At 40.3% G+C, this 17,684-nt stretch overlaps 1 protein-coding gene across 2 annotated transcripts in view; it reads left to right on the forward strand.

Annotated features, from left to right (window-relative positions):
* Nucleotides 1-13,211, forward strand: part of exoc2 (exocyst complex component 2) — a 53,451-nt gene extending 40,240 nt beyond the window's left edge. For both annotated transcript variants that reach the window (XM_024279068.2, XM_024279069.2), the window contains exons 14-28: nucleotides 2,068-2,136; nucleotides 2,230-2,387; nucleotides 2,479-2,600; nucleotides 3,555-3,616; nucleotides 4,712-4,792; nucleotides 4,964-5,023; nucleotides 5,876-5,937; nucleotides 6,021-6,090; nucleotides 7,338-7,454; nucleotides 9,022-9,163; nucleotides 11,757-11,812; nucleotides 11,886-12,008; nucleotides 12,190-12,251; nucleotides 12,544-12,603; nucleotides 12,702-13,211. In XM_024279068.2, coding sequence (XP_024134836.1) covers nucleotides 2,068-2,136; nucleotides 2,230-2,387; nucleotides 2,479-2,600; nucleotides 3,555-3,616; nucleotides 4,712-4,792; nucleotides 4,964-5,023; nucleotides 5,876-5,937; nucleotides 6,021-6,090; nucleotides 7,338-7,454; nucleotides 9,022-9,163; nucleotides 11,757-11,812; nucleotides 11,886-12,008; nucleotides 12,190-12,251; nucleotides 12,544-12,603; nucleotides 12,702-12,795 — 1,338 coding nt within the window. In that variant the 3' untranslated portion in view covers nucleotides 12,796-13,211. The remainder of the gene's footprint in view (nucleotides 1-2,067; nucleotides 2,137-2,229; nucleotides 2,388-2,478; nucleotides 2,601-3,554; nucleotides 3,617-4,711; nucleotides 4,793-4,963; nucleotides 5,024-5,875; nucleotides 5,938-6,020; nucleotides 6,091-7,337; nucleotides 7,455-9,021; nucleotides 9,164-11,756; nucleotides 11,813-11,885; nucleotides 12,009-12,189; nucleotides 12,252-12,543; nucleotides 12,604-12,701) is intronic.
* The last annotated feature ends 4,473 nt before the right edge of the window (nucleotides 13,212-17,684 follow it).

Below are 17,684 nucleotides of genomic sequence, written 5' to 3' on the forward strand. Positions count from 1 at the left end.
TAACAGAAGTTTAACTCAAATCTTTGCTATATATTATTCAATGTTTGATATATATAATTTTAATTGTACAGCTCTTCGAACTGCACAAGCATGAGAAGCGCTCTTTTATAAATAAAGTTTGATTTGATTTGTTGGCAATGACAGCAGTCAATCATTTTCTGTAAGTTTTCACAAACTGTTGCCGGTATTTTGGCCCATTCCTCCATGCAGATCTCCTCTAGAGCAGTAATGTTTTGGGGCTGTTGCTGGGCAACACAGACTTTAAACTCCCTCCAAAGATTTTCAATGGGGTTGAGATCTAGAGACTGCCTAGCCCACTCCAGGACCTTGAAATGTTTCTTATGAAGTCACTCCTTTGTTACCCGGGCAGTGTGTTTGGGATTGTTGTCATGCTGAAAGACCCAGCCACGCTTCATCTTCAGTGTCCTTGCTGATGGAAGGAGGTTTTCACTCAAAATCGGTTCATACGTGGCGTCATTCATTCTTTCCTTTACACGAATCAGTCAGTTTAGCCTATACCAGAAAACAGCCACAAAGCATGATGTTGCCACCCCCATGCTTTACAATGGGTATGGTGTTCTTTGGATGAAATTTTTTTCTCCTCCAAACACAACAAGTAGAGTTCTTACCAAAAAGTTATATTTTGGTTTAATCTGACCATAGGACATTCTCCCAATCCTCTTCTGGATCATCCAAATGTTCTCTTGGAGCCAGAAATCTATTTGTAGTTGACCTAGTACTTATTTTCCGCCATAATTTGCAAATACTATCTTTAAAAATCACACAATGGGATTTTCAGGATTATTTTTCTTATTTTGTCTCTCAACGTTAAGGTATATCTATGATGAAAATTACAGGCCTCTCTCATCTTTTTAAGAGGGAGAATTGCACAATTGGTGGCTGACTGAATCTGGTGCACCTGCAATGAATGGTCTAGTTTCAAACTTATGTCATAAATAAAATAAAAAATACGTTGTACATTGTTGAACACAGGATTTGGATCAAAAGTGCTTCTTTGGCCTGTTATAGTCACATTTATCCCATAAATAAGTTACAGTGTCCCACAGGGTTTTAGATTTGGTCCACCTAAGTTCTTCGCTCACATAATCAGATTCAAATTCGAAAACTAATTTATCTGAAAGAAGCTGTACTGCTTTAAAGCTCTTCAACCAACTTTTTATACATGCATACATGCATAGTAAACATTTTCATTGTTGAACTAAAAGACATAAGAGACGTAAATGAAATGGTGAATAAGTTACTTATGAAATGGCAACAAAAAAAGTTAGCCATGATAGGTTTGGTAAAAATAAACCTACTTATCTGAAAGTTGGTGAGTCATAGAGTTCCTCACCTGTCCGTTCAGTACATGTGCTCTCTGTCACATCAACGTCTTTCGATATTAGTTGAGGAAATGATTTTCAGCTTTTCTTAGCTCTCCCACTAAATCATCATGGCCCAATAGATTTTTTCTGCTTCTACTTATTCTAACTGCATCCATTTATAATTTACTGCAGTAACTCAAATGACAAGGCTGAATGAATAGATTATAGAAGCACATAGAAAGTTACTGAAGAGAATGAACTTTGTTTATCATAATTTGCTTAGATTTGAATTCTAGACCTGAAATACAATAAACAGTCAAACAGAGAAACAGTGGTTCCTCGCTATATCACGGTCTCACTGTTTCACAGATTTTTCAGTGCAATTTTGTTTTTTTCTACATAGATCTTTGTTTTCATTCAGGATTTTTTCTTTGAACATTTGAACTTTGAGAGTTTAGACAAGAGAGGAAAGTGTGAAAATGTTAAAACTCTCTCTGGGAAAAGTTTGTAGCGATGTTTTTTACAGCCTTAGAAGACCTAGAATTTATGTGAAAAAATAACTATTACAACTAGGATTTCACTTTCCACGAGTTGGTTTTAAAAAGTGTCTCCCACAATAAACTGGAGAGCATTAAACTCAGAAACTCTATGTTCAAATAAGATTTAGAGAACCTGTCATATTGCGTTGTGTGTGTCTGAGCAAACACCAAAACATTTCAATATTTTGCATACTTTTTTTCAGACGGGGGAGAAATCTGGTCAGGTGGAAAAATCCAAGAAGAATGCTCGGCAAAGACAGAACGACTTTAAAGTACAAAACATTCTCATGCCTTTTGTCAGACTCAATCTTCACTACAAGCTGTTGGTTTGTGAAAACTCACCAGTTCAAACAAATCCTTTACAGAAAATGATTGAGGAGTTGACCAATCGGCTTGTGAGGCTCATTCGGGGAGCTCTTCTCCCCACCACGCTGCCGCAGGCGGAGCTGAGTCTGTATGGAGGCTGGGAGGGCAAATCGGAGCTGACGGGAGCCTGGCTGACCCAGATCATCCACACAGTTAGGTAGTTACACCTGAGTTCTCTCATCTGTGTTCAAGCAGTCAAGGAACATAACAGATGTGTGGATCGTCATGCTTCTTTTTATTGTGACTAGGGGCTGTCATGAAGCACTTTCTGCCCTGGAGATCCCAAACGATCTCCTGCAGGTGATCTCAGACCTGCTGCTGGACCTGAGAGTCCACTGCCTCATGATGACGCTGCTGCACACCACAGAAGGTGAGGCGGGCGGCACTGAGCTGAAGCTTTCCGGAGACGAGAATCATTCATGGATTCAGGAAGTTCTTTTTTATTAGAATACCAATAAATGAAAGTGATGACTTTCCTAAAACAAAACTAAAGATTTTGAAGATTTTGTGCAGTGAAAATCAGAGATCTTCAAAAAAACATTTCACTTCTTGTTTCTGAATGCTCCTTTTTTAAGGTAAATTTACCTTTTTCTACCTGACCTTTCCAGACTTCTGAAGATATATAAACTTGTTTAGCTTGAAGTTTTTTTGGGGGTGTTTATCCATCACATTTTAAAAGTTAGCATTAAATTTTTCTTGCTTTGATCTTTTTACATTTTTTTTCAGGCTTATAAAAGTGAGAAATTGGACACCCACTTTAGGAACAATTATAAAAACAAGTTAGAAAATGCATCCGCAACCACATTTACCTATTTGTATTTAAAAATCAGTTTCCAGTTGCATTTTTGATTGATGATTTGCTGCAAGAAGGGTCCTACAAATAAAAAACCAAGTGAGAGGATCTTTGGTGTTTAGCTCTGCTTTAACTTTGTGGACGACTTTGAGGAAAAGCTCAGGTCTTTTTTACACCTTCACAAGTTGGAAGAGAGAAAGTGCTCTGAGACCAAAACCAGATTTGTTCAGTTTCACTTGTGGTTAAAAATGGTCATTTTGAGAAGAGAGCCTAGGTTTTTCGTGCAACATCACTAACACCCCCAGCAGTTCCTCACGCACACACAGACACACACATGCAAAGAAGGAAACAACTTGTTTGTCTGGGAAGAAAGTTACATTTCACATGGTTTTTCTCCAAAACAATACATTTAGTTTGTGTTTTCACTGGTATGTAGAGTCAGTAGAGCTGTATTTTATGTAGAAAAAGAATGAACACAATAAATTGCAAAGAGGCTTGGAGTGATTTTTACTTTTCTTTGTGTTTCTTTAGATGTGAAGAGACTGGCTGTGAAGGAAGACTGGGTTGTAGACAATGAAGGAATCACCAGTCTGGTACGTTGTACATTCTAGCTCACATTTTGAAGCTTCTCCAAGAATCCAATCACTTTGTTTGTAAATGTGATGATGAATAATTGAATTTTCACTAAATTTTTAAAATATATGCTGTTAGATTGAAGTTTAGTGCAAATTCTTTGCACCTTATTTCCTTATTGGGACTGAGTTTCATTTTTGTTCTTCCTTGGAAACTTTGTTTATTTATTTGTTTATTCATTTTTAGACAGTTGTATAAAAGTTAAAATTCATACATTTAAAAATATATATATTTTTAAAAAGCTTGAAAAGAAATGATTTACACAAAGGTTTGCATCTGTAGCTATAAAACATCATTATTGCTTTTCTTCCAATATTGTTTTTTGACCCCTCCCCCCGAGTAAGTATTAATTTTCATTCTTATGAATTAACCTATTTTATTTTGCTTTAATATATATTTTTATTATTATTTTTATATTATTATTATTATATTTTTTGACTAAATTTAAATATTTGTTCAATAAGCAGAAAAAAATGACTTTTGAAAATTTAGTTTAAAAGTCTTCATTGATGTTTTCTGAAACCATATTATCTTAAATAACACAATTTGTTATTAGAAATTGATAAAATAACCACCACACTAACAAATGTGCATGAGCAATTTCAAAGATAAGCAAAAAATAAAATGTTCTGTTGCAAAAACAAATCAAACTGTAGGGTAACAATGGTACATTTACCAATTGTCTTTTAGAGAACAGGGATTAACCAGTTTAGCATTGAATAAATGCACAGTCAAACATTTAGGAGTAGAGGAAACATTTGAAAATCATCAGTTAGATGAGGACTGCAGGAGTTCTGGCTGTATACTTGAAGAACATTTTTTAACCTCACTTATTTTAATTTTTTGCATTATCTGAAAGAAAGGGAGGAGGGCTACATTTTAAATAAAAATATGAAATAAGATGGACCAAAACTAACATTTTAAATTCACTGTTAAATCTAAATTAAAAGTTTTTCATTCAAACTGTTTTTTAATAATCTCTTGTGCAGTGTTTTATTTCCATCCATTTATTCATCTCTTCATCCTCTTTTCTTATCTGTGCTGACTCTTTACAGCCTTACCACTTTGAGCAGTGTGTGGTCCAGATGCTGCAGTCCTTCAAAGAGCCTCTGGAAACCAAACAAGGAGAGATCAATGTGAGATACTTACCCACAAACCCCCTCAGTTTCATTAGAGCTGCTGATTGCTATTACTGAAGTGTATTTCTGTTCTACAGCCAAAGAAAGATGGTGCACCTTTGCTTTGCACTGACTATTTTGCTACATTTTTGTCCCACACGGTTGAATGCTGTTGCTATTCTTCTGCAGGTGCTACAGTTAGACCAGGTCCAGGACCAGGCGGCAGAACTCATTGTGACCATCATGACGGTAATATGGCATTCAGAGCCAACATTTAACTGGTTTTATTTAAGAAAAATCTTCAGCCCAGACATTTGCCTTAGATGTGTTTTTTGTTTTCTTTGTCAGTGCGACAATTCTTGCACATTTATTGAGTTTTAGATCCTTTTTAAAGAGGAAATCTCCATGAAATGAAGCACATTTATGACAATCCTAAAACTTATGAAGCTTTAAAGTCCCACTCTGATCATCCTTTGATCAATTTTCAAAGTGTTCTTGTCATTATAATTGTGCCTAAAAAAAAACTGTCCTTTTCTAGGACATGGTTTCTGCAGAGCGGCAGAATTTGAGTTGTGGGTGGGACTATTGGCGCAAAGCAGTCCCCTCCCCTTCCTCTCCCTGTTACCAAGAGTTTTCCATAAACACTTTCTCCTGCTAGCTTATAGCTCCTCACACCACCAATATATCATTAGCAGGGGAGCAAAAATGGCCAACAATATTGAGCCTATCCAGCCGTGGAGTTTTGAGCCAGTTGGTAATCTGGCGAGTAACCTCGCCCCCCTTCTCCTCCACTTTGTGGAGGGGGCAGGGAACTTGTATTAGTTTCAAATTGTATTTTTGCATCTACTTCTGATTCACAACAATACGAATAAAGAAATACCGGTACTCAGAAATGCAATTTTTTTGCTAAATTTTCTTAATATATATACTTTAACATGAGAAAATGCCACAACAACATGTTAAAAACACCAATTTTTATCAGAGTGGGTCTATCAGCCAACTGACAGACACCAGATCTTTAGGTGTTACTATTGACTGTTGCTTTTTGCACAGATGTGTAGTGGTAAATATTGTGTGTTTCTCTCAATGTGTTGAACTTAGGCTTTTATAAACTGTCTGGAGCAGCTGAGCGTGAAAACAGATGCAGACATGAATGTATCTCGGTGAGGATTGTTTTAGCTGTTTTTTATTTTTGAGATGATTGTGCTTCAGGGAACAAATTTTAAAGTTGTTGGTTTGTTTGCAGCAACATTTCCGTGGATCTGTCCTCGCCAGACCGTTTCACAGCCGTCCACCAGGACTTCAGTCCGACCTCAGTAAGCGAAACGCCGTTTCTCTGACTTCCACTCAACAGTTTGGGGTCCACAACCGACGAGGACCAGAGCGGCCTTTGCCGCGTGCAGACAAACGCATCAGAACCACAAACTTTTATCTGTCTGTTTCCTGGTTGTGGACACGCAGCAGCTACGTCCTCATTTCCTGTAACTCGTTTTGAGAGGTTGGTGAAGGGGGTTAAGCGGTGGGGTGGAGGACGGGGTGGAGGAAGAGCAGGGTATGAAGTGCTTCTGGTAAAGGGAAATGGAGCAAGGTGCAGACGGGGCTTCCCCAGCCTGAATGGAGTCAGGCAGCAGAGCTCGACTGAGCGCCGCCGGAGACCGGTGTGAACTGTGGGGTCGGAGCGGTGCTCAAAAAGGAGGTGCTAACCACGTCATTTTTTTAACCCCCTGAAAAGGATAAACAAAGTCTTTCTAGTAAAGACATCACATTTCAAAATAAACCAAGTGAACTTTTGTTTTTCTTTTCTCACATTTTTTTTAAACTTGTGGTTGAAAAGTAAACATGATAAAAGGGAAAATTTGAAACTGTGTGATGATATTAAACTGTTGTGCAACACAAAAATGGAAAGGCGATGAGACACAACAGGAATAGGCAGGGAAGCTGCAGATGAAAAGGTCCTGTTCTCTGTTTCTGCTGCTCTAAAGAGACAAAACTGCTGTGAAGATCTCCACAAATGTGAGCTGGACATAGAAAACATTCATTTTTATGGGTTGGTTCTAATGCATTTGCAGGTGTTTTATGTTCAAAGCAAATTTTCCTGCCTTTACTCTGATCATCTTTTGATCCATTTTCAATGCTTTTCCAGTAGTCTTTTAATTAGGATTCTGCAAATTTAAACCTAAATTGAAAAACTTTTGTTCTCTAGAACATAATTTCTGCAGAGCGGCAATAGTCCATTAGAAATGCCCCTCTGAGTTGTGGGCGGGACCCTTTTCCCTCCATGTTACAGAGCTTAGCAGGGAGCTTGTGGGCCTGCTGGTGTATTTTCTACATCACAAATGATCTCTTTTGCAAATAACATTATTTTTGTCTGCTTCTGGTTCACCACAATTTGAATAAAGAAATACGGTCAGGAAAATGTCGCAGAACCATTTTGAAAACCCCAAAAAAAATATTTTCGTCAGAGTGGGTCTCAAAGAACTATCTAGCAAAGGCTTCATATGTACTAAAATGGGGCTTAAATTACAAGCTAACCTTTCTTTTTTTAAATTTTTTATTTCAACAGGAGCAGCGTCTGCTGATCATTCTGAGCAACTGCCAGTACCTGGAGAGACGCACCTTTCTGAACTTGGCGGATCACTTTGAAAAGCACGGCTTCACGGGAACAGAGAAGATCACGCGGGTCAGTACCTGCAGCTGTGAGCTGCAGATTCAGAGCAGAGAATCTGGCCAGAGATCGTTTCTGGCGCCATCTTGCACCAGAGATCCCTCGATGAAGGAGAAGTGTGGAGGTGTCATGAGAAGAAAAAACAACAACTAAACTGATCTATTTTTTTTTCTTTTTTCTCAGCAAAGAGATGACTAACTAAAAAAGAAAAAGTCACACTTTTCACCTCTGTTCTCAACACAGTCACACTGCTGCACACGATGACTAATGGCTGAATCACAAAGCTAAGAAGGGGTTGATCTGTTGATTTTCCTGTAAAAACTGTTACTTTCTTTAAGAGATTAAGCTAAAAGTTTAAAATAGAATCAGAAAACAGGATGCATATGACTTGTGAGCTGTCACATCAAACACATTTTACGGTTTAAAAAAAAGGAAAATAGACGGAGAGTTTCATAGAAGGGTTTTACTTTCTGCTTTAACCAAGTTAACACATTGACCCGACACTTTCTGCTCCACGGGCTACAGCTTTATTAAGAGGAGTTGGTGTTAGAACAGCACATATAATGCTAACAAACACACCATGTGACCACTTCAGATTGTGCTAACTTGTGTTGTATGTGAGAGTGATTCTCTTTTCTCAAAGAGAATCCTGTGCAACTCTGGATTCTCTCTGCAGTGCTCCTCCAGTGTCCGATTGAAGGACTCCTCCAGGGTCAGCTCAGATTACAATTCTGATTTCCAGTGAGAGGATACTGAGGAGTTTGGTCACCTTCTGTCTCCCCACCTGACATGTACCAGCTCAAAAAATCATGTTGATACCCAGATCATTAATTCCGGAGGGTTTAAACCTTATGTTTCTACATTTTCTTTTTCAATTCAGCCTCTGCTCAAACCACTGACCGTATATGAGAACTGAACTATGTGACTCCTCCACAGGATATACCCACTGGCTCCAAAAATCCAAAGTCCCGTAGGCTTCTTGAGAGAAATAAACGTCTATTACTCAGTGTATTTATCAGAATAACCATTCTTTACTCTATACTTTAGTTATTCATGTTATAAACTGACCAATCAGATCCCTCGATAAAAGTATGTGGTCTGACGTTGACCGTTTGAAATGTTTGATTGACAGATACTGGTTGACGAGAGTGGTTGCTATAGAAACGTTGACTTGATTTGAGTTCATTTCATTGGAACCAGAGGTGAGTCATTTACTACTGGGGATGTCATACTCCTTTAGTCCAGTTCTCTCATACAGTCAATGGTCCATCCCTCCATACCCCTGAAAAAAGGAGGGATTGAAATGTGAGAATAATAAAAGCATGTGGTTCACAACGTTTGACTGATGGATTCTCTCGCTAAATGCATGTTCTTGAATGTGCGTACGGCATATGGAGTTCACACTGGACAGTTGTTACCTGATACCAGCACAACTGGAAAAGTCTTGATGCATAATAGTGCTTTTATATTCTCTCCACTTGCGTAAACCATCTTCTAATAAATTGGCAGCATAGTTGTGTCTGTTTTCTCAGACCACAAAGATGCCGGCGGCCATCTTTCTCAATCCCTCCTTGTCCTCCAGGTGACCGTGGACGCCGTCCGAGAGCTGGACAGGAAGCTCTTTGAAGCTTACATCGAACGGCGAGCTGACCCCATCGTCGGCTCCCTAGAGCCCGGAATCTACGCGGGATACTTTGACTGGAGGGACTGCCAGACGCCCACAGGTATCACCTGACGAAAGCCGGGAGTTTGAGACGATGAGGGAAATCACCCGCCATCCACACTTACTGACCCAAGGAGTATGAGAGATTAGCCACCAGCAGACCTGTTTAGTCAAAACTTGGCGTCTTTGGTCTCCTCAGCTCAGTTGTGGTTGGAGTGTGTCATGTATAAAGTACAGCTCTTTGATGCCTTACTGTAAACAGCGCTGAGTTCATGCTCTCAAGCTCTCACGGCCTTTCCTTTCGGGCTGTGGGTGTGCAGCGATTTGTCACTTTACATTGACATTTCTCTCTCCAGCTTTACAAACAAAGGTGAAACCTAAATGTGAATGTGTGGTTGAACTCGATGCAGGATATGAAGCAACAAAGCAGAGCACCAGTGAATCTGTCAGAAGAAGCTGCGTTTTTGCCAATTTTTTTTTTTTTTTCTCATCTTGACAAGAAAAAAAAAAGTCTGAGCTCCACACTGGTTTGTTGCTTCCTCTGAAAGTTCATGTTTGAGCTTACACCTGAAAGAGGAACATTTTGGACAGCAAACCACAGTTCTAGGATATGATACTTTCACTTGTCGCACTCCTTGTGTCGGTCCTATTTTAGCATGCGGGGTGCTGCGGGGCATCGAGAATCCGGTTTCAGTACGTTCTTTCTGTTGCTGCTTTTGTCTGTGTCGCTCACAGATTTTAGTGGTTGATATTTTTAAGTTCTGCTCTTTTATTAAAAATACAATTAAGCTTGAACCTTCTGTGTAGTTTTTATGCTCAAATAATGCTGGATTTCAATAGAAAGAAGTTATATTTATTGAAAAAACTTATTTTCTCTACTTTGTTTTGCTCTGGAACATTAGCATTTCTGGATTTATGTTTTGCTAATAAGAAAATATATAGACAGGTAAATAAAGAATGATAGCCCTAAAATTTTGGCTGCTCAAAAAAGCCACACTATAAGGTCAGCACATAAGAAGTGCACCATGCTCCATTTATTTTCCTTTAATGACAGTTTTGTACGGTACGAGTTTGCTAATGGGCTAAACGTTAGCATGCTTTTTCCTTAGCAAAAGGCCTGCAGGGTAAATTCCTTAAGTTATCAATACACTTTCAATACACTTAGGTCCTACTTTCAATAGACTAAGCTGTGAAGTAGGATTTCTTGAATGCGTTCTCAGTTTTTGGTTTCAGCTTCACACAATGGCGCCGAATGCAGGAATGACAAAAACAAGAATGGGAGCAAACCACAGAGGAGAAATTGTCAAAGGAAAAATGGCAGACTTAAGCAACATCCAAAGTTCAAAGCTACTCCCACTTCTAAACCAATGGATCACTGCTGTTGCAGAATCACTCCTTTTAGCATAGTTAGCAGTGCTAGCTAAAGATTTGTTGCTAATTGTTAGCATCTTTGGTTAAGCCAGTGCTTCTCAATCTTACTTCTCTTACCCTCCCACAATGCATCACAAATGTATCGTTGCCACTATGTCACCCTGTGCAATCCATGCATCATAAAAGATGGCTTAAACTGCAATAAATGGTTATCTTAAATGTTTATACATGCAAAAACAATCTTATGGCAGCTTGACGAATTTAACAAATTAACTAGAATCCTTTTGACGTTTGACCTATTGGATGGACCTCTTTTATGTTAGAAAACCCCCTCCTATGCAGACGTGGATCATTTGGAGTATAATTTAAGTTCTGTTGAGTTTATTTAAATAAAACTGATAGAGTGAATCATCAATGATGTATTAGTTGTTTTGCTCCATGGTCATAAATACTCCAAGTCATATCGTTGCCATATTAATCACTAATATAGCACATCACAAGTTTTTCTGCAGCCCTAATCTCTACAATAATCATATGGTCTAGTTCAGGGGGTCCCCATACTTTTTCTTGAGAGGACCACATAGTTGTTTTCTTCTCTGATGTGAGGCTGGAGTCAGTTTTTAGACTAACAAAACAAGTTTAAAAATCGCAGGACACGTCTAAAGTAAAGTTTTAGAGAAATCCATACATAACCAAATAGGAACACAGACGGCGGAAGAGTGGAATAAAAAGTCACACTATGTGGGTCTCAACCGCATGGCCAGACTGGGAAAAAAAAAAAGAAATCATGGATCTATGATAGAGGTTAGAGGGTCGGGCCAAATGTGGTGGAGGGCGCTCGGGCCGTACCCTCTAGGTTATTCTAGGTTGGCTGGTTTCGCTTGCTACTGTCTGTGATTACTGTGACAATCTGCCGTGTGGCGTTTATACTGTATTTTTCAAGGCTTTAGGACGCCATTGTCTTTAGTGTTTCAGTGGTTCGGTACCATATTTATAAGGACAAATAGGGATCTTTGAGATCATCAGCTTGTGAAAGCAATTGGGGCGATTGTCTTCCAATGCCCTTGCGATCTGAGGATTACAAATCGCTATGAAATATAAACTGGAACTTATAACGTAAAGTATTGCATAATGACGTAAAGCTGCTTTTCTCCACTTCAGAATCGCTGGAATTTCATTTCTTGTGTAAATGGTTGATGAGTTAAAGGTTAAGCAATGTTGCTTTTTTTTTCCAACTTATAAAAAAAAAACTCCTTCCTAATGTTGTACTTAAACTTTTGCAGGTGTGAGGAACTACCTTAAGGAAGCTCTTGTGAGCATCATCGCAGTCCATGCTGAGGTACAACCCAAACCGTCATCTCTCATCACCCTCACTTCCCAGCAGCTTTTATCTAAGCATTCCTTTCCGTCAGGTCTTCACTGTCTCCAAGGACCTGGTTCCTCGGGTTCTGTCGAGGATCGTGAGATCAGTTGCAGATGAGATGTGTCGCCTGATGCAGTGCGTTTCCTCCTTCAGCAAAAACGGCGCCCTGCAGGTACACGCTCTCAGTCATAGTAAGACCCTGACTCATAAGCCGATGCCACACTCGGTTCTTTAGGGGGGAACAAGTGTCTCATTTCTTTTAACGCCACATCCACATTTGAAGAAGCTGACCGTTTTTCAATGATCCCTTGAACTTGACAACACCTATTTTTTTTTTTTTCCGTTCACTTTAGGCCCGGCTTGAGCTCTGCGCCCTCAGAGACGCCGTGGCCACATACATAAACCCTGACAGCAAGTAAGTATGTGCGCCCTGTGATTTATGGCAGTGCATGTCACAGACAGCAGTTGTCATGGGGGAACATCCCTCTCAACAATCCCTGTGTGTTAGTTGGTGGCTTCTGGAAGGGAAGTGAAAGTAATCTGGTTCTGTTGTGTGCCTGCGCCGTGCTGCTGTGTGCATGTGTGTGTTTGTCCGCGCACATCAGGATGGAGTACATATACTCATCCTGAACTGCATACTCTGGCTTTCATCTGTTAATAAGCGTGTGGTTTTCTTGTAACGTCTAAACCGAGCGCCGTATTTTCAGCACCAGCTTCAAACTGGCTCTGGAGGCTCTGCCTCAGCTCCACAGCGGAGGTGATAAGAAGTGAGTCTGACTCGGTCACTTTATATTCTGAGAATTCAGACCTCTGCCCTTTAAAGAAAAAAAAACAGATTTATGCGATTCTCATCTCTCTCCTCCAGGTTGCTGGAAGAGCTGCTGAATAAGTTCAAGAGCAGCATGCATCTCCAGCTCACCTGCTTCCAGTCGTCCAACATCCAGCCTGTCAAGAGATGACCTGCTTTCGCGCCACTCTGCTCTCCTTTATCTTCCCGCAATCATCTAACGAACCTTAACTTTATCTCCTTACCTATCATTGTATTGTTTACTCATCTGTTTTTTTTTCTTTTTACAGTATCACTTTCAATTTGTGCTTCACCAAAAGAAACACACACTCGTCTGTATATCTAATCTGACACTAGATGAGTGGATTTCATTGTTACTGTGCAGGACAGTCCCAGCTGTGTTGCTTATGCTAATCCCATCACTCGAATAGTTTACAGGCAGAAGGAGATGTTGATTGTCTCAAAAAAATAAGTTGTGAGTCAGTGATGGGGGAAGGTCTCAGACACATTCATGACTAAGTAACTGGGAAAATGTTAAAAGTGACATTCTGTGCAATGTGATTTATCCAATAAAATAATTCAACTTGATTTAAATTCTCTGTCTTTACTCAGGAAGAACGTATTAACTGTATATGAGAACTGGACTGGGTGACCAAATAGGAAGTGCTTCATGATCCCAAAAACCTGAAATCCTATCGTTTTCTATTGATAAATAAACAGCGTTTACTCAGTCATCTTTTTAACACGGTCTTGCTAATCCTAATTTTTTTCAAGTTGTTCTGGAATCCACCTGTTGCCACACCATTGAAAACATGGATGATGTTGAGCAAGTAGCTTGGGTTTATATGTTTTGGAGAACTCCATAGAGGCAATGGCAAGTACATCCCCATGTCTGGTTTCACCAAATCTTTCGGAGTCTCTCTGGGTGCTGTGGGCTTCACTCATGCAGTGATAGCTGCTCCTGAGGGCCGTTTCAAACATTACTTCTGTCTGTATGTGGCCCAGTTTGAGCATTAACCTGAGAGGAGGAAAATACAAATAAAACTGGTGGAGCTTTCTATTATTGTCCGATGAAAAGAAGAAAAACATCATAAGAACATGAAGCTAGAGCGATTCCGTGCGCTACAACGGCACTCACAGCAGGAAGTTGGGTTGTTGGCGGGCAGCATCGATCGGTTTAAGCTCTGTCGGAGCTTGGGCAATGGAGCTTACTAGCTCGCTAAGCTGTCCAACAGGCGGCTGGCTAGCGTAGCTGGTTCCAATGTAACAAACATATTGTGGAAAAACGCAGACTGCATTGAAACTGGAAGTAAGTCATTTTCTATGGGTGAAATCATTCTCACTCGCTTCAGTTCTCTATATACTGTCAATGGAAGAACTTCAGCTCAGAGACCAACTCTTGTCTTGTCACATGACCATAAACTTTTGCCTTTTGTTTCTTATCTGTTTTACTTCACACAGCTGTTGTGCCTCCATATTTTCTCTCCTAATTTTAACTGCCTACAAGGAGGGATTATTTCAAGTTTTGTGTGCACCTGTTCATGGTCGACGAACCCTGTGGTCATGTCTCCCAGTACCTGTTATGACATCTACTCTGGCATTCTCCTGCTGTCTAAAAACATGCTTCACAAGTGTTGCCCATGCTCTGTAAAAAAAAAAAAAGTGCACCAGATGAAAAGTTTCAGCACACTTAAAATTTTCTAGAAGAAAACTAGACTTTTTTTTCACAGCCTCAAAGATGTTGAAGAAGTAAGCTCTATTAAGCATTTATTTTGGTGTTCCTCCACTCTCAAAAGAAAAGAAGTCTGAACTGCTTAAGAAGCTCACTTTTGTGGAAAAGTGGCTTCTGGAGAGCATCAGGCTTCAAACAAATGAACACACTGAGATGTGCTCTAGAGTATTCCAATAAAATATAGAATACAAAAATAATAAGACAAAAACAATGCCTTTACATTGGTACTATAAATTTTAGTCATCCAGCTTTTGATAAATATTCTGTTTTAAATTCTTATGTGTAGTTTATTCTTTAAATGTGATTTTATTTCTTCAATAACATAAAATCAGTTTCTCTGAGGAGAAGTTCTTGTGGTTTGAGTTGGAGCTCATCAAGCACTGGAATAACTGTATTTGTAGTATGATGTTAAAGGAATTGTTTGACCTTTTTTGACTGCTGCCTCTATCCTTCACCCTGCCTGACTCACCATGGATCTACTTATCCCATCCATGACTATCAACCTTTTAGTTTCTTTGAACAAAATAATTCCTGCCTTGACAGTTCTACTCTTCAGTAACGTTGGTTTGAACATAAACTACATAAAGTGCTTGAGCTTGAAGGGTTTACTTAATTTTTTTCTGTAGTACATGTTATGAGTAATGGTCTCAAAATGATGCACACCTTTGTCACTTCTGGTCTCATTCTCCCTCTTGTCAGAAAGTACCTGAAATTATTCAGTTCAGTGTCATAAAAGGTCAACTTCTCGGTACTCAAAGTGTTGTCAGACATTTAGATGTATACTCTCACTCGTGTTTCAACCACTTTTAAAACCACTTGAGTTTCCGTCCATATTTATAATCCCAAAATATTCTTTGAGGATGCAAAGGAGTCCTTGTTATCTATTTATGACTTGCAGTTTGACATTCATGAAGAAACTGGACTACGCTGATAGGCTGCAAAGTAAACGGAAGCAAGAACCACCACCTGAATGTGGCGGAGAGTTTTTGGTCCTAGTAAGATCTCCCATGGCAGCAAGGGCCGAGGTGATGAGTCAGACAGAGAGCAGTTCAGAACCCTCTTTATGAAAACTAAACTGCAACCGCTTTAGCACCACCGGGGCCCAACTCTATAGACAGACCTGGAGTTGAGACTTTTCCCATGGCCTCTAAACGGGTCCAGCCCGAAGAAACGATGTTGGATCACCTTCCTGTTGGCTGCAGGAGAGCTCAAAAGGCAGTCAAAGGAGAGTGCGTTGGGGGCCAAAAGCTCAGGCAAGGAACTCTGTGGCTCTTTAAGTTGGATTTTATTGAATTAAAACAGAAATCTGGTGAGAGAGATGCATCATAATTATACATTTCAATTTATTGCATGTGGTGGTAGTGTCATGGTTTGGGTCTGGATTGCTTTTTAGGTCTAAAATTGCATCTTCGCTTTTGTCATCCATTTCCAAAATTCGCTTTGACAAGTTTTAACATTTTAATTGCAGTTCTTAGTCTTAATACCCTCAACGACACGACTGTGGGTGGGTGCAGGGCGGGAACAGGGTGGATCAGGGTGTGGGATAGCCGTTGACAAAGAAAGAGGCAGTTGTGGGTGCAGAGATGCTCAAAGCCTGCAGTACGGTTGTGGTAGTTGAATTCATTCAAGCTGAAGAGACGGCGACGCCCACAGCTCACATCACCGGCTTTGACAAATTCCTCAGTTTAATCAAGGACATGGCAAAGCGAGGGGTTTACCCGACAAAATTTCACCCTTCGATTAGAAAAACCACAACTGCACTTCTCAGTCATTCGCTTATCGCCTTCATCCGAACACCTCAGACTTTTTTTTTCTTGTGCTTTTTGGCCTTGGTTTCCCATCTACCTGTAGTGGAAAGCCATGCAGTGCAGAAAAGTTGTTTTGATTGTCTGTGATCTAAACTTAGCTCTCTGGCCTCCCACACATTCATTCACAAAAGAAGTTCAAAGCTAAAAACATTATCCGCTCCTCACCAGCTCTCTGTTTACAGTAACAGAGGTGAAAAGGGAAGTTTTTTTTTTTTCATTGTTGTTATTGGTGATATCTATTTTTCTCCCTTTGTTCCATTAGGAGTACAAATGACAAACCTTGTTTTCTAAAAAGTGTTCTAGTTTCAAAAGAATGAGTGGGGAAAAGGAAAGACTGAGAAACTAGACGCATCGAAGAGGATTTGTTCAAGCTCACCTTTGTTACCTTTATTTTGAAGGGGACCATTTAAAGGAAGCTCAGTGGAAACTTCATTTTAGCTCAGATGACTTTTGTCAGTGACTGATCCGAGATCGGTTGTGTCCGAATCCCTTCACTACTCATGACTTGATGCACCATAGTGTATTCACTATTTTGTAGAACTTTCTGAATCTACAATTCCAAAATTCAGTTCCTTAGAAAAATCCATTAGGCTGCGGTCACTAATACAACTACCAGTGGAGAGGCATCAACTGAATCTACTACATTTTATCCCATGGCCAGATTTTTTTTTAAATTGTTGGCGTGGTCATGGATGTAGATGTCAGCCGTCAGGTGTGGTGAATGGTCGGCTTTTTATATGCTACTGAGCGGCTGGCGGCCAGTGGCACTTGATATGGACAACCACCACAGATCGTCCAATCAGAGCTGCTGTCAGCAGGCAGTTCGCCCTGTGGCCACCCAGCTGTTTCCCTGTTTTCTAATGTCATCATCTCCAGCTGCCACTACATGACCTCGAAATGGGCTTGAGCAGCCACTGACCGATGTCAGCTTACATCCATCCATCTTCTTCGACTCATTCAGGACCGGGTCGCGGGGGCAGCAGTCTAAGCAAAGATGCCCAGACTACCCACTCCCCGGTCACTTCCTTCAGCTCCTCTGGGGGAACCCCGAGACATTCCCAGGCCAGTCAACATCCTGGGTCTTTCCCAGGGCCTCCACCCAGTGGAGACATCTGGATCAGATGCCCGAGCTTCTGGATCCTCTCGATGTGGAAGGGAAGTGGCTCTACTCTGAGCTCTCTCCAGGTGACCGAGCTTCTCCCCTTAACCCTTATGGAGGACCCAGCCACCCTCTGGAGGAAACTTATTTCAGCTGCTTGTAGTCGGGATCTCGTTCTTTCAGTCATGACCCAGAACTGATGACCATAGGTGAGTACTGGAACGAAGATTGACCGGTAAACTTTGCTTTCTGGCTCAGTTCTCTTTTCACCACGACGGACCGGTGCAGCAACCTCATAACGGTGAATGCCGCTCCAATCTGCCTGTCAATCTCACTCTTTGATCTTCCCTCTATCGTGAGCAAGACCCCATGATATTTAAACTCCTCCACCTGAGGCAGGAGCACTCCACCCTGAGAGAGAG

This window comes from Oryzias melastigma, linkage group LG4 (assembly GCF_002922805.2).
Source record: "Oryzias melastigma strain HK-1 linkage group LG4, ASM292280v2, whole genome shotgun sequence".
Taxonomy (NCBI): Eukaryota; Metazoa; Chordata; class Actinopteri; order Beloniformes; family Adrianichthyidae; genus Oryzias; species Oryzias melastigma.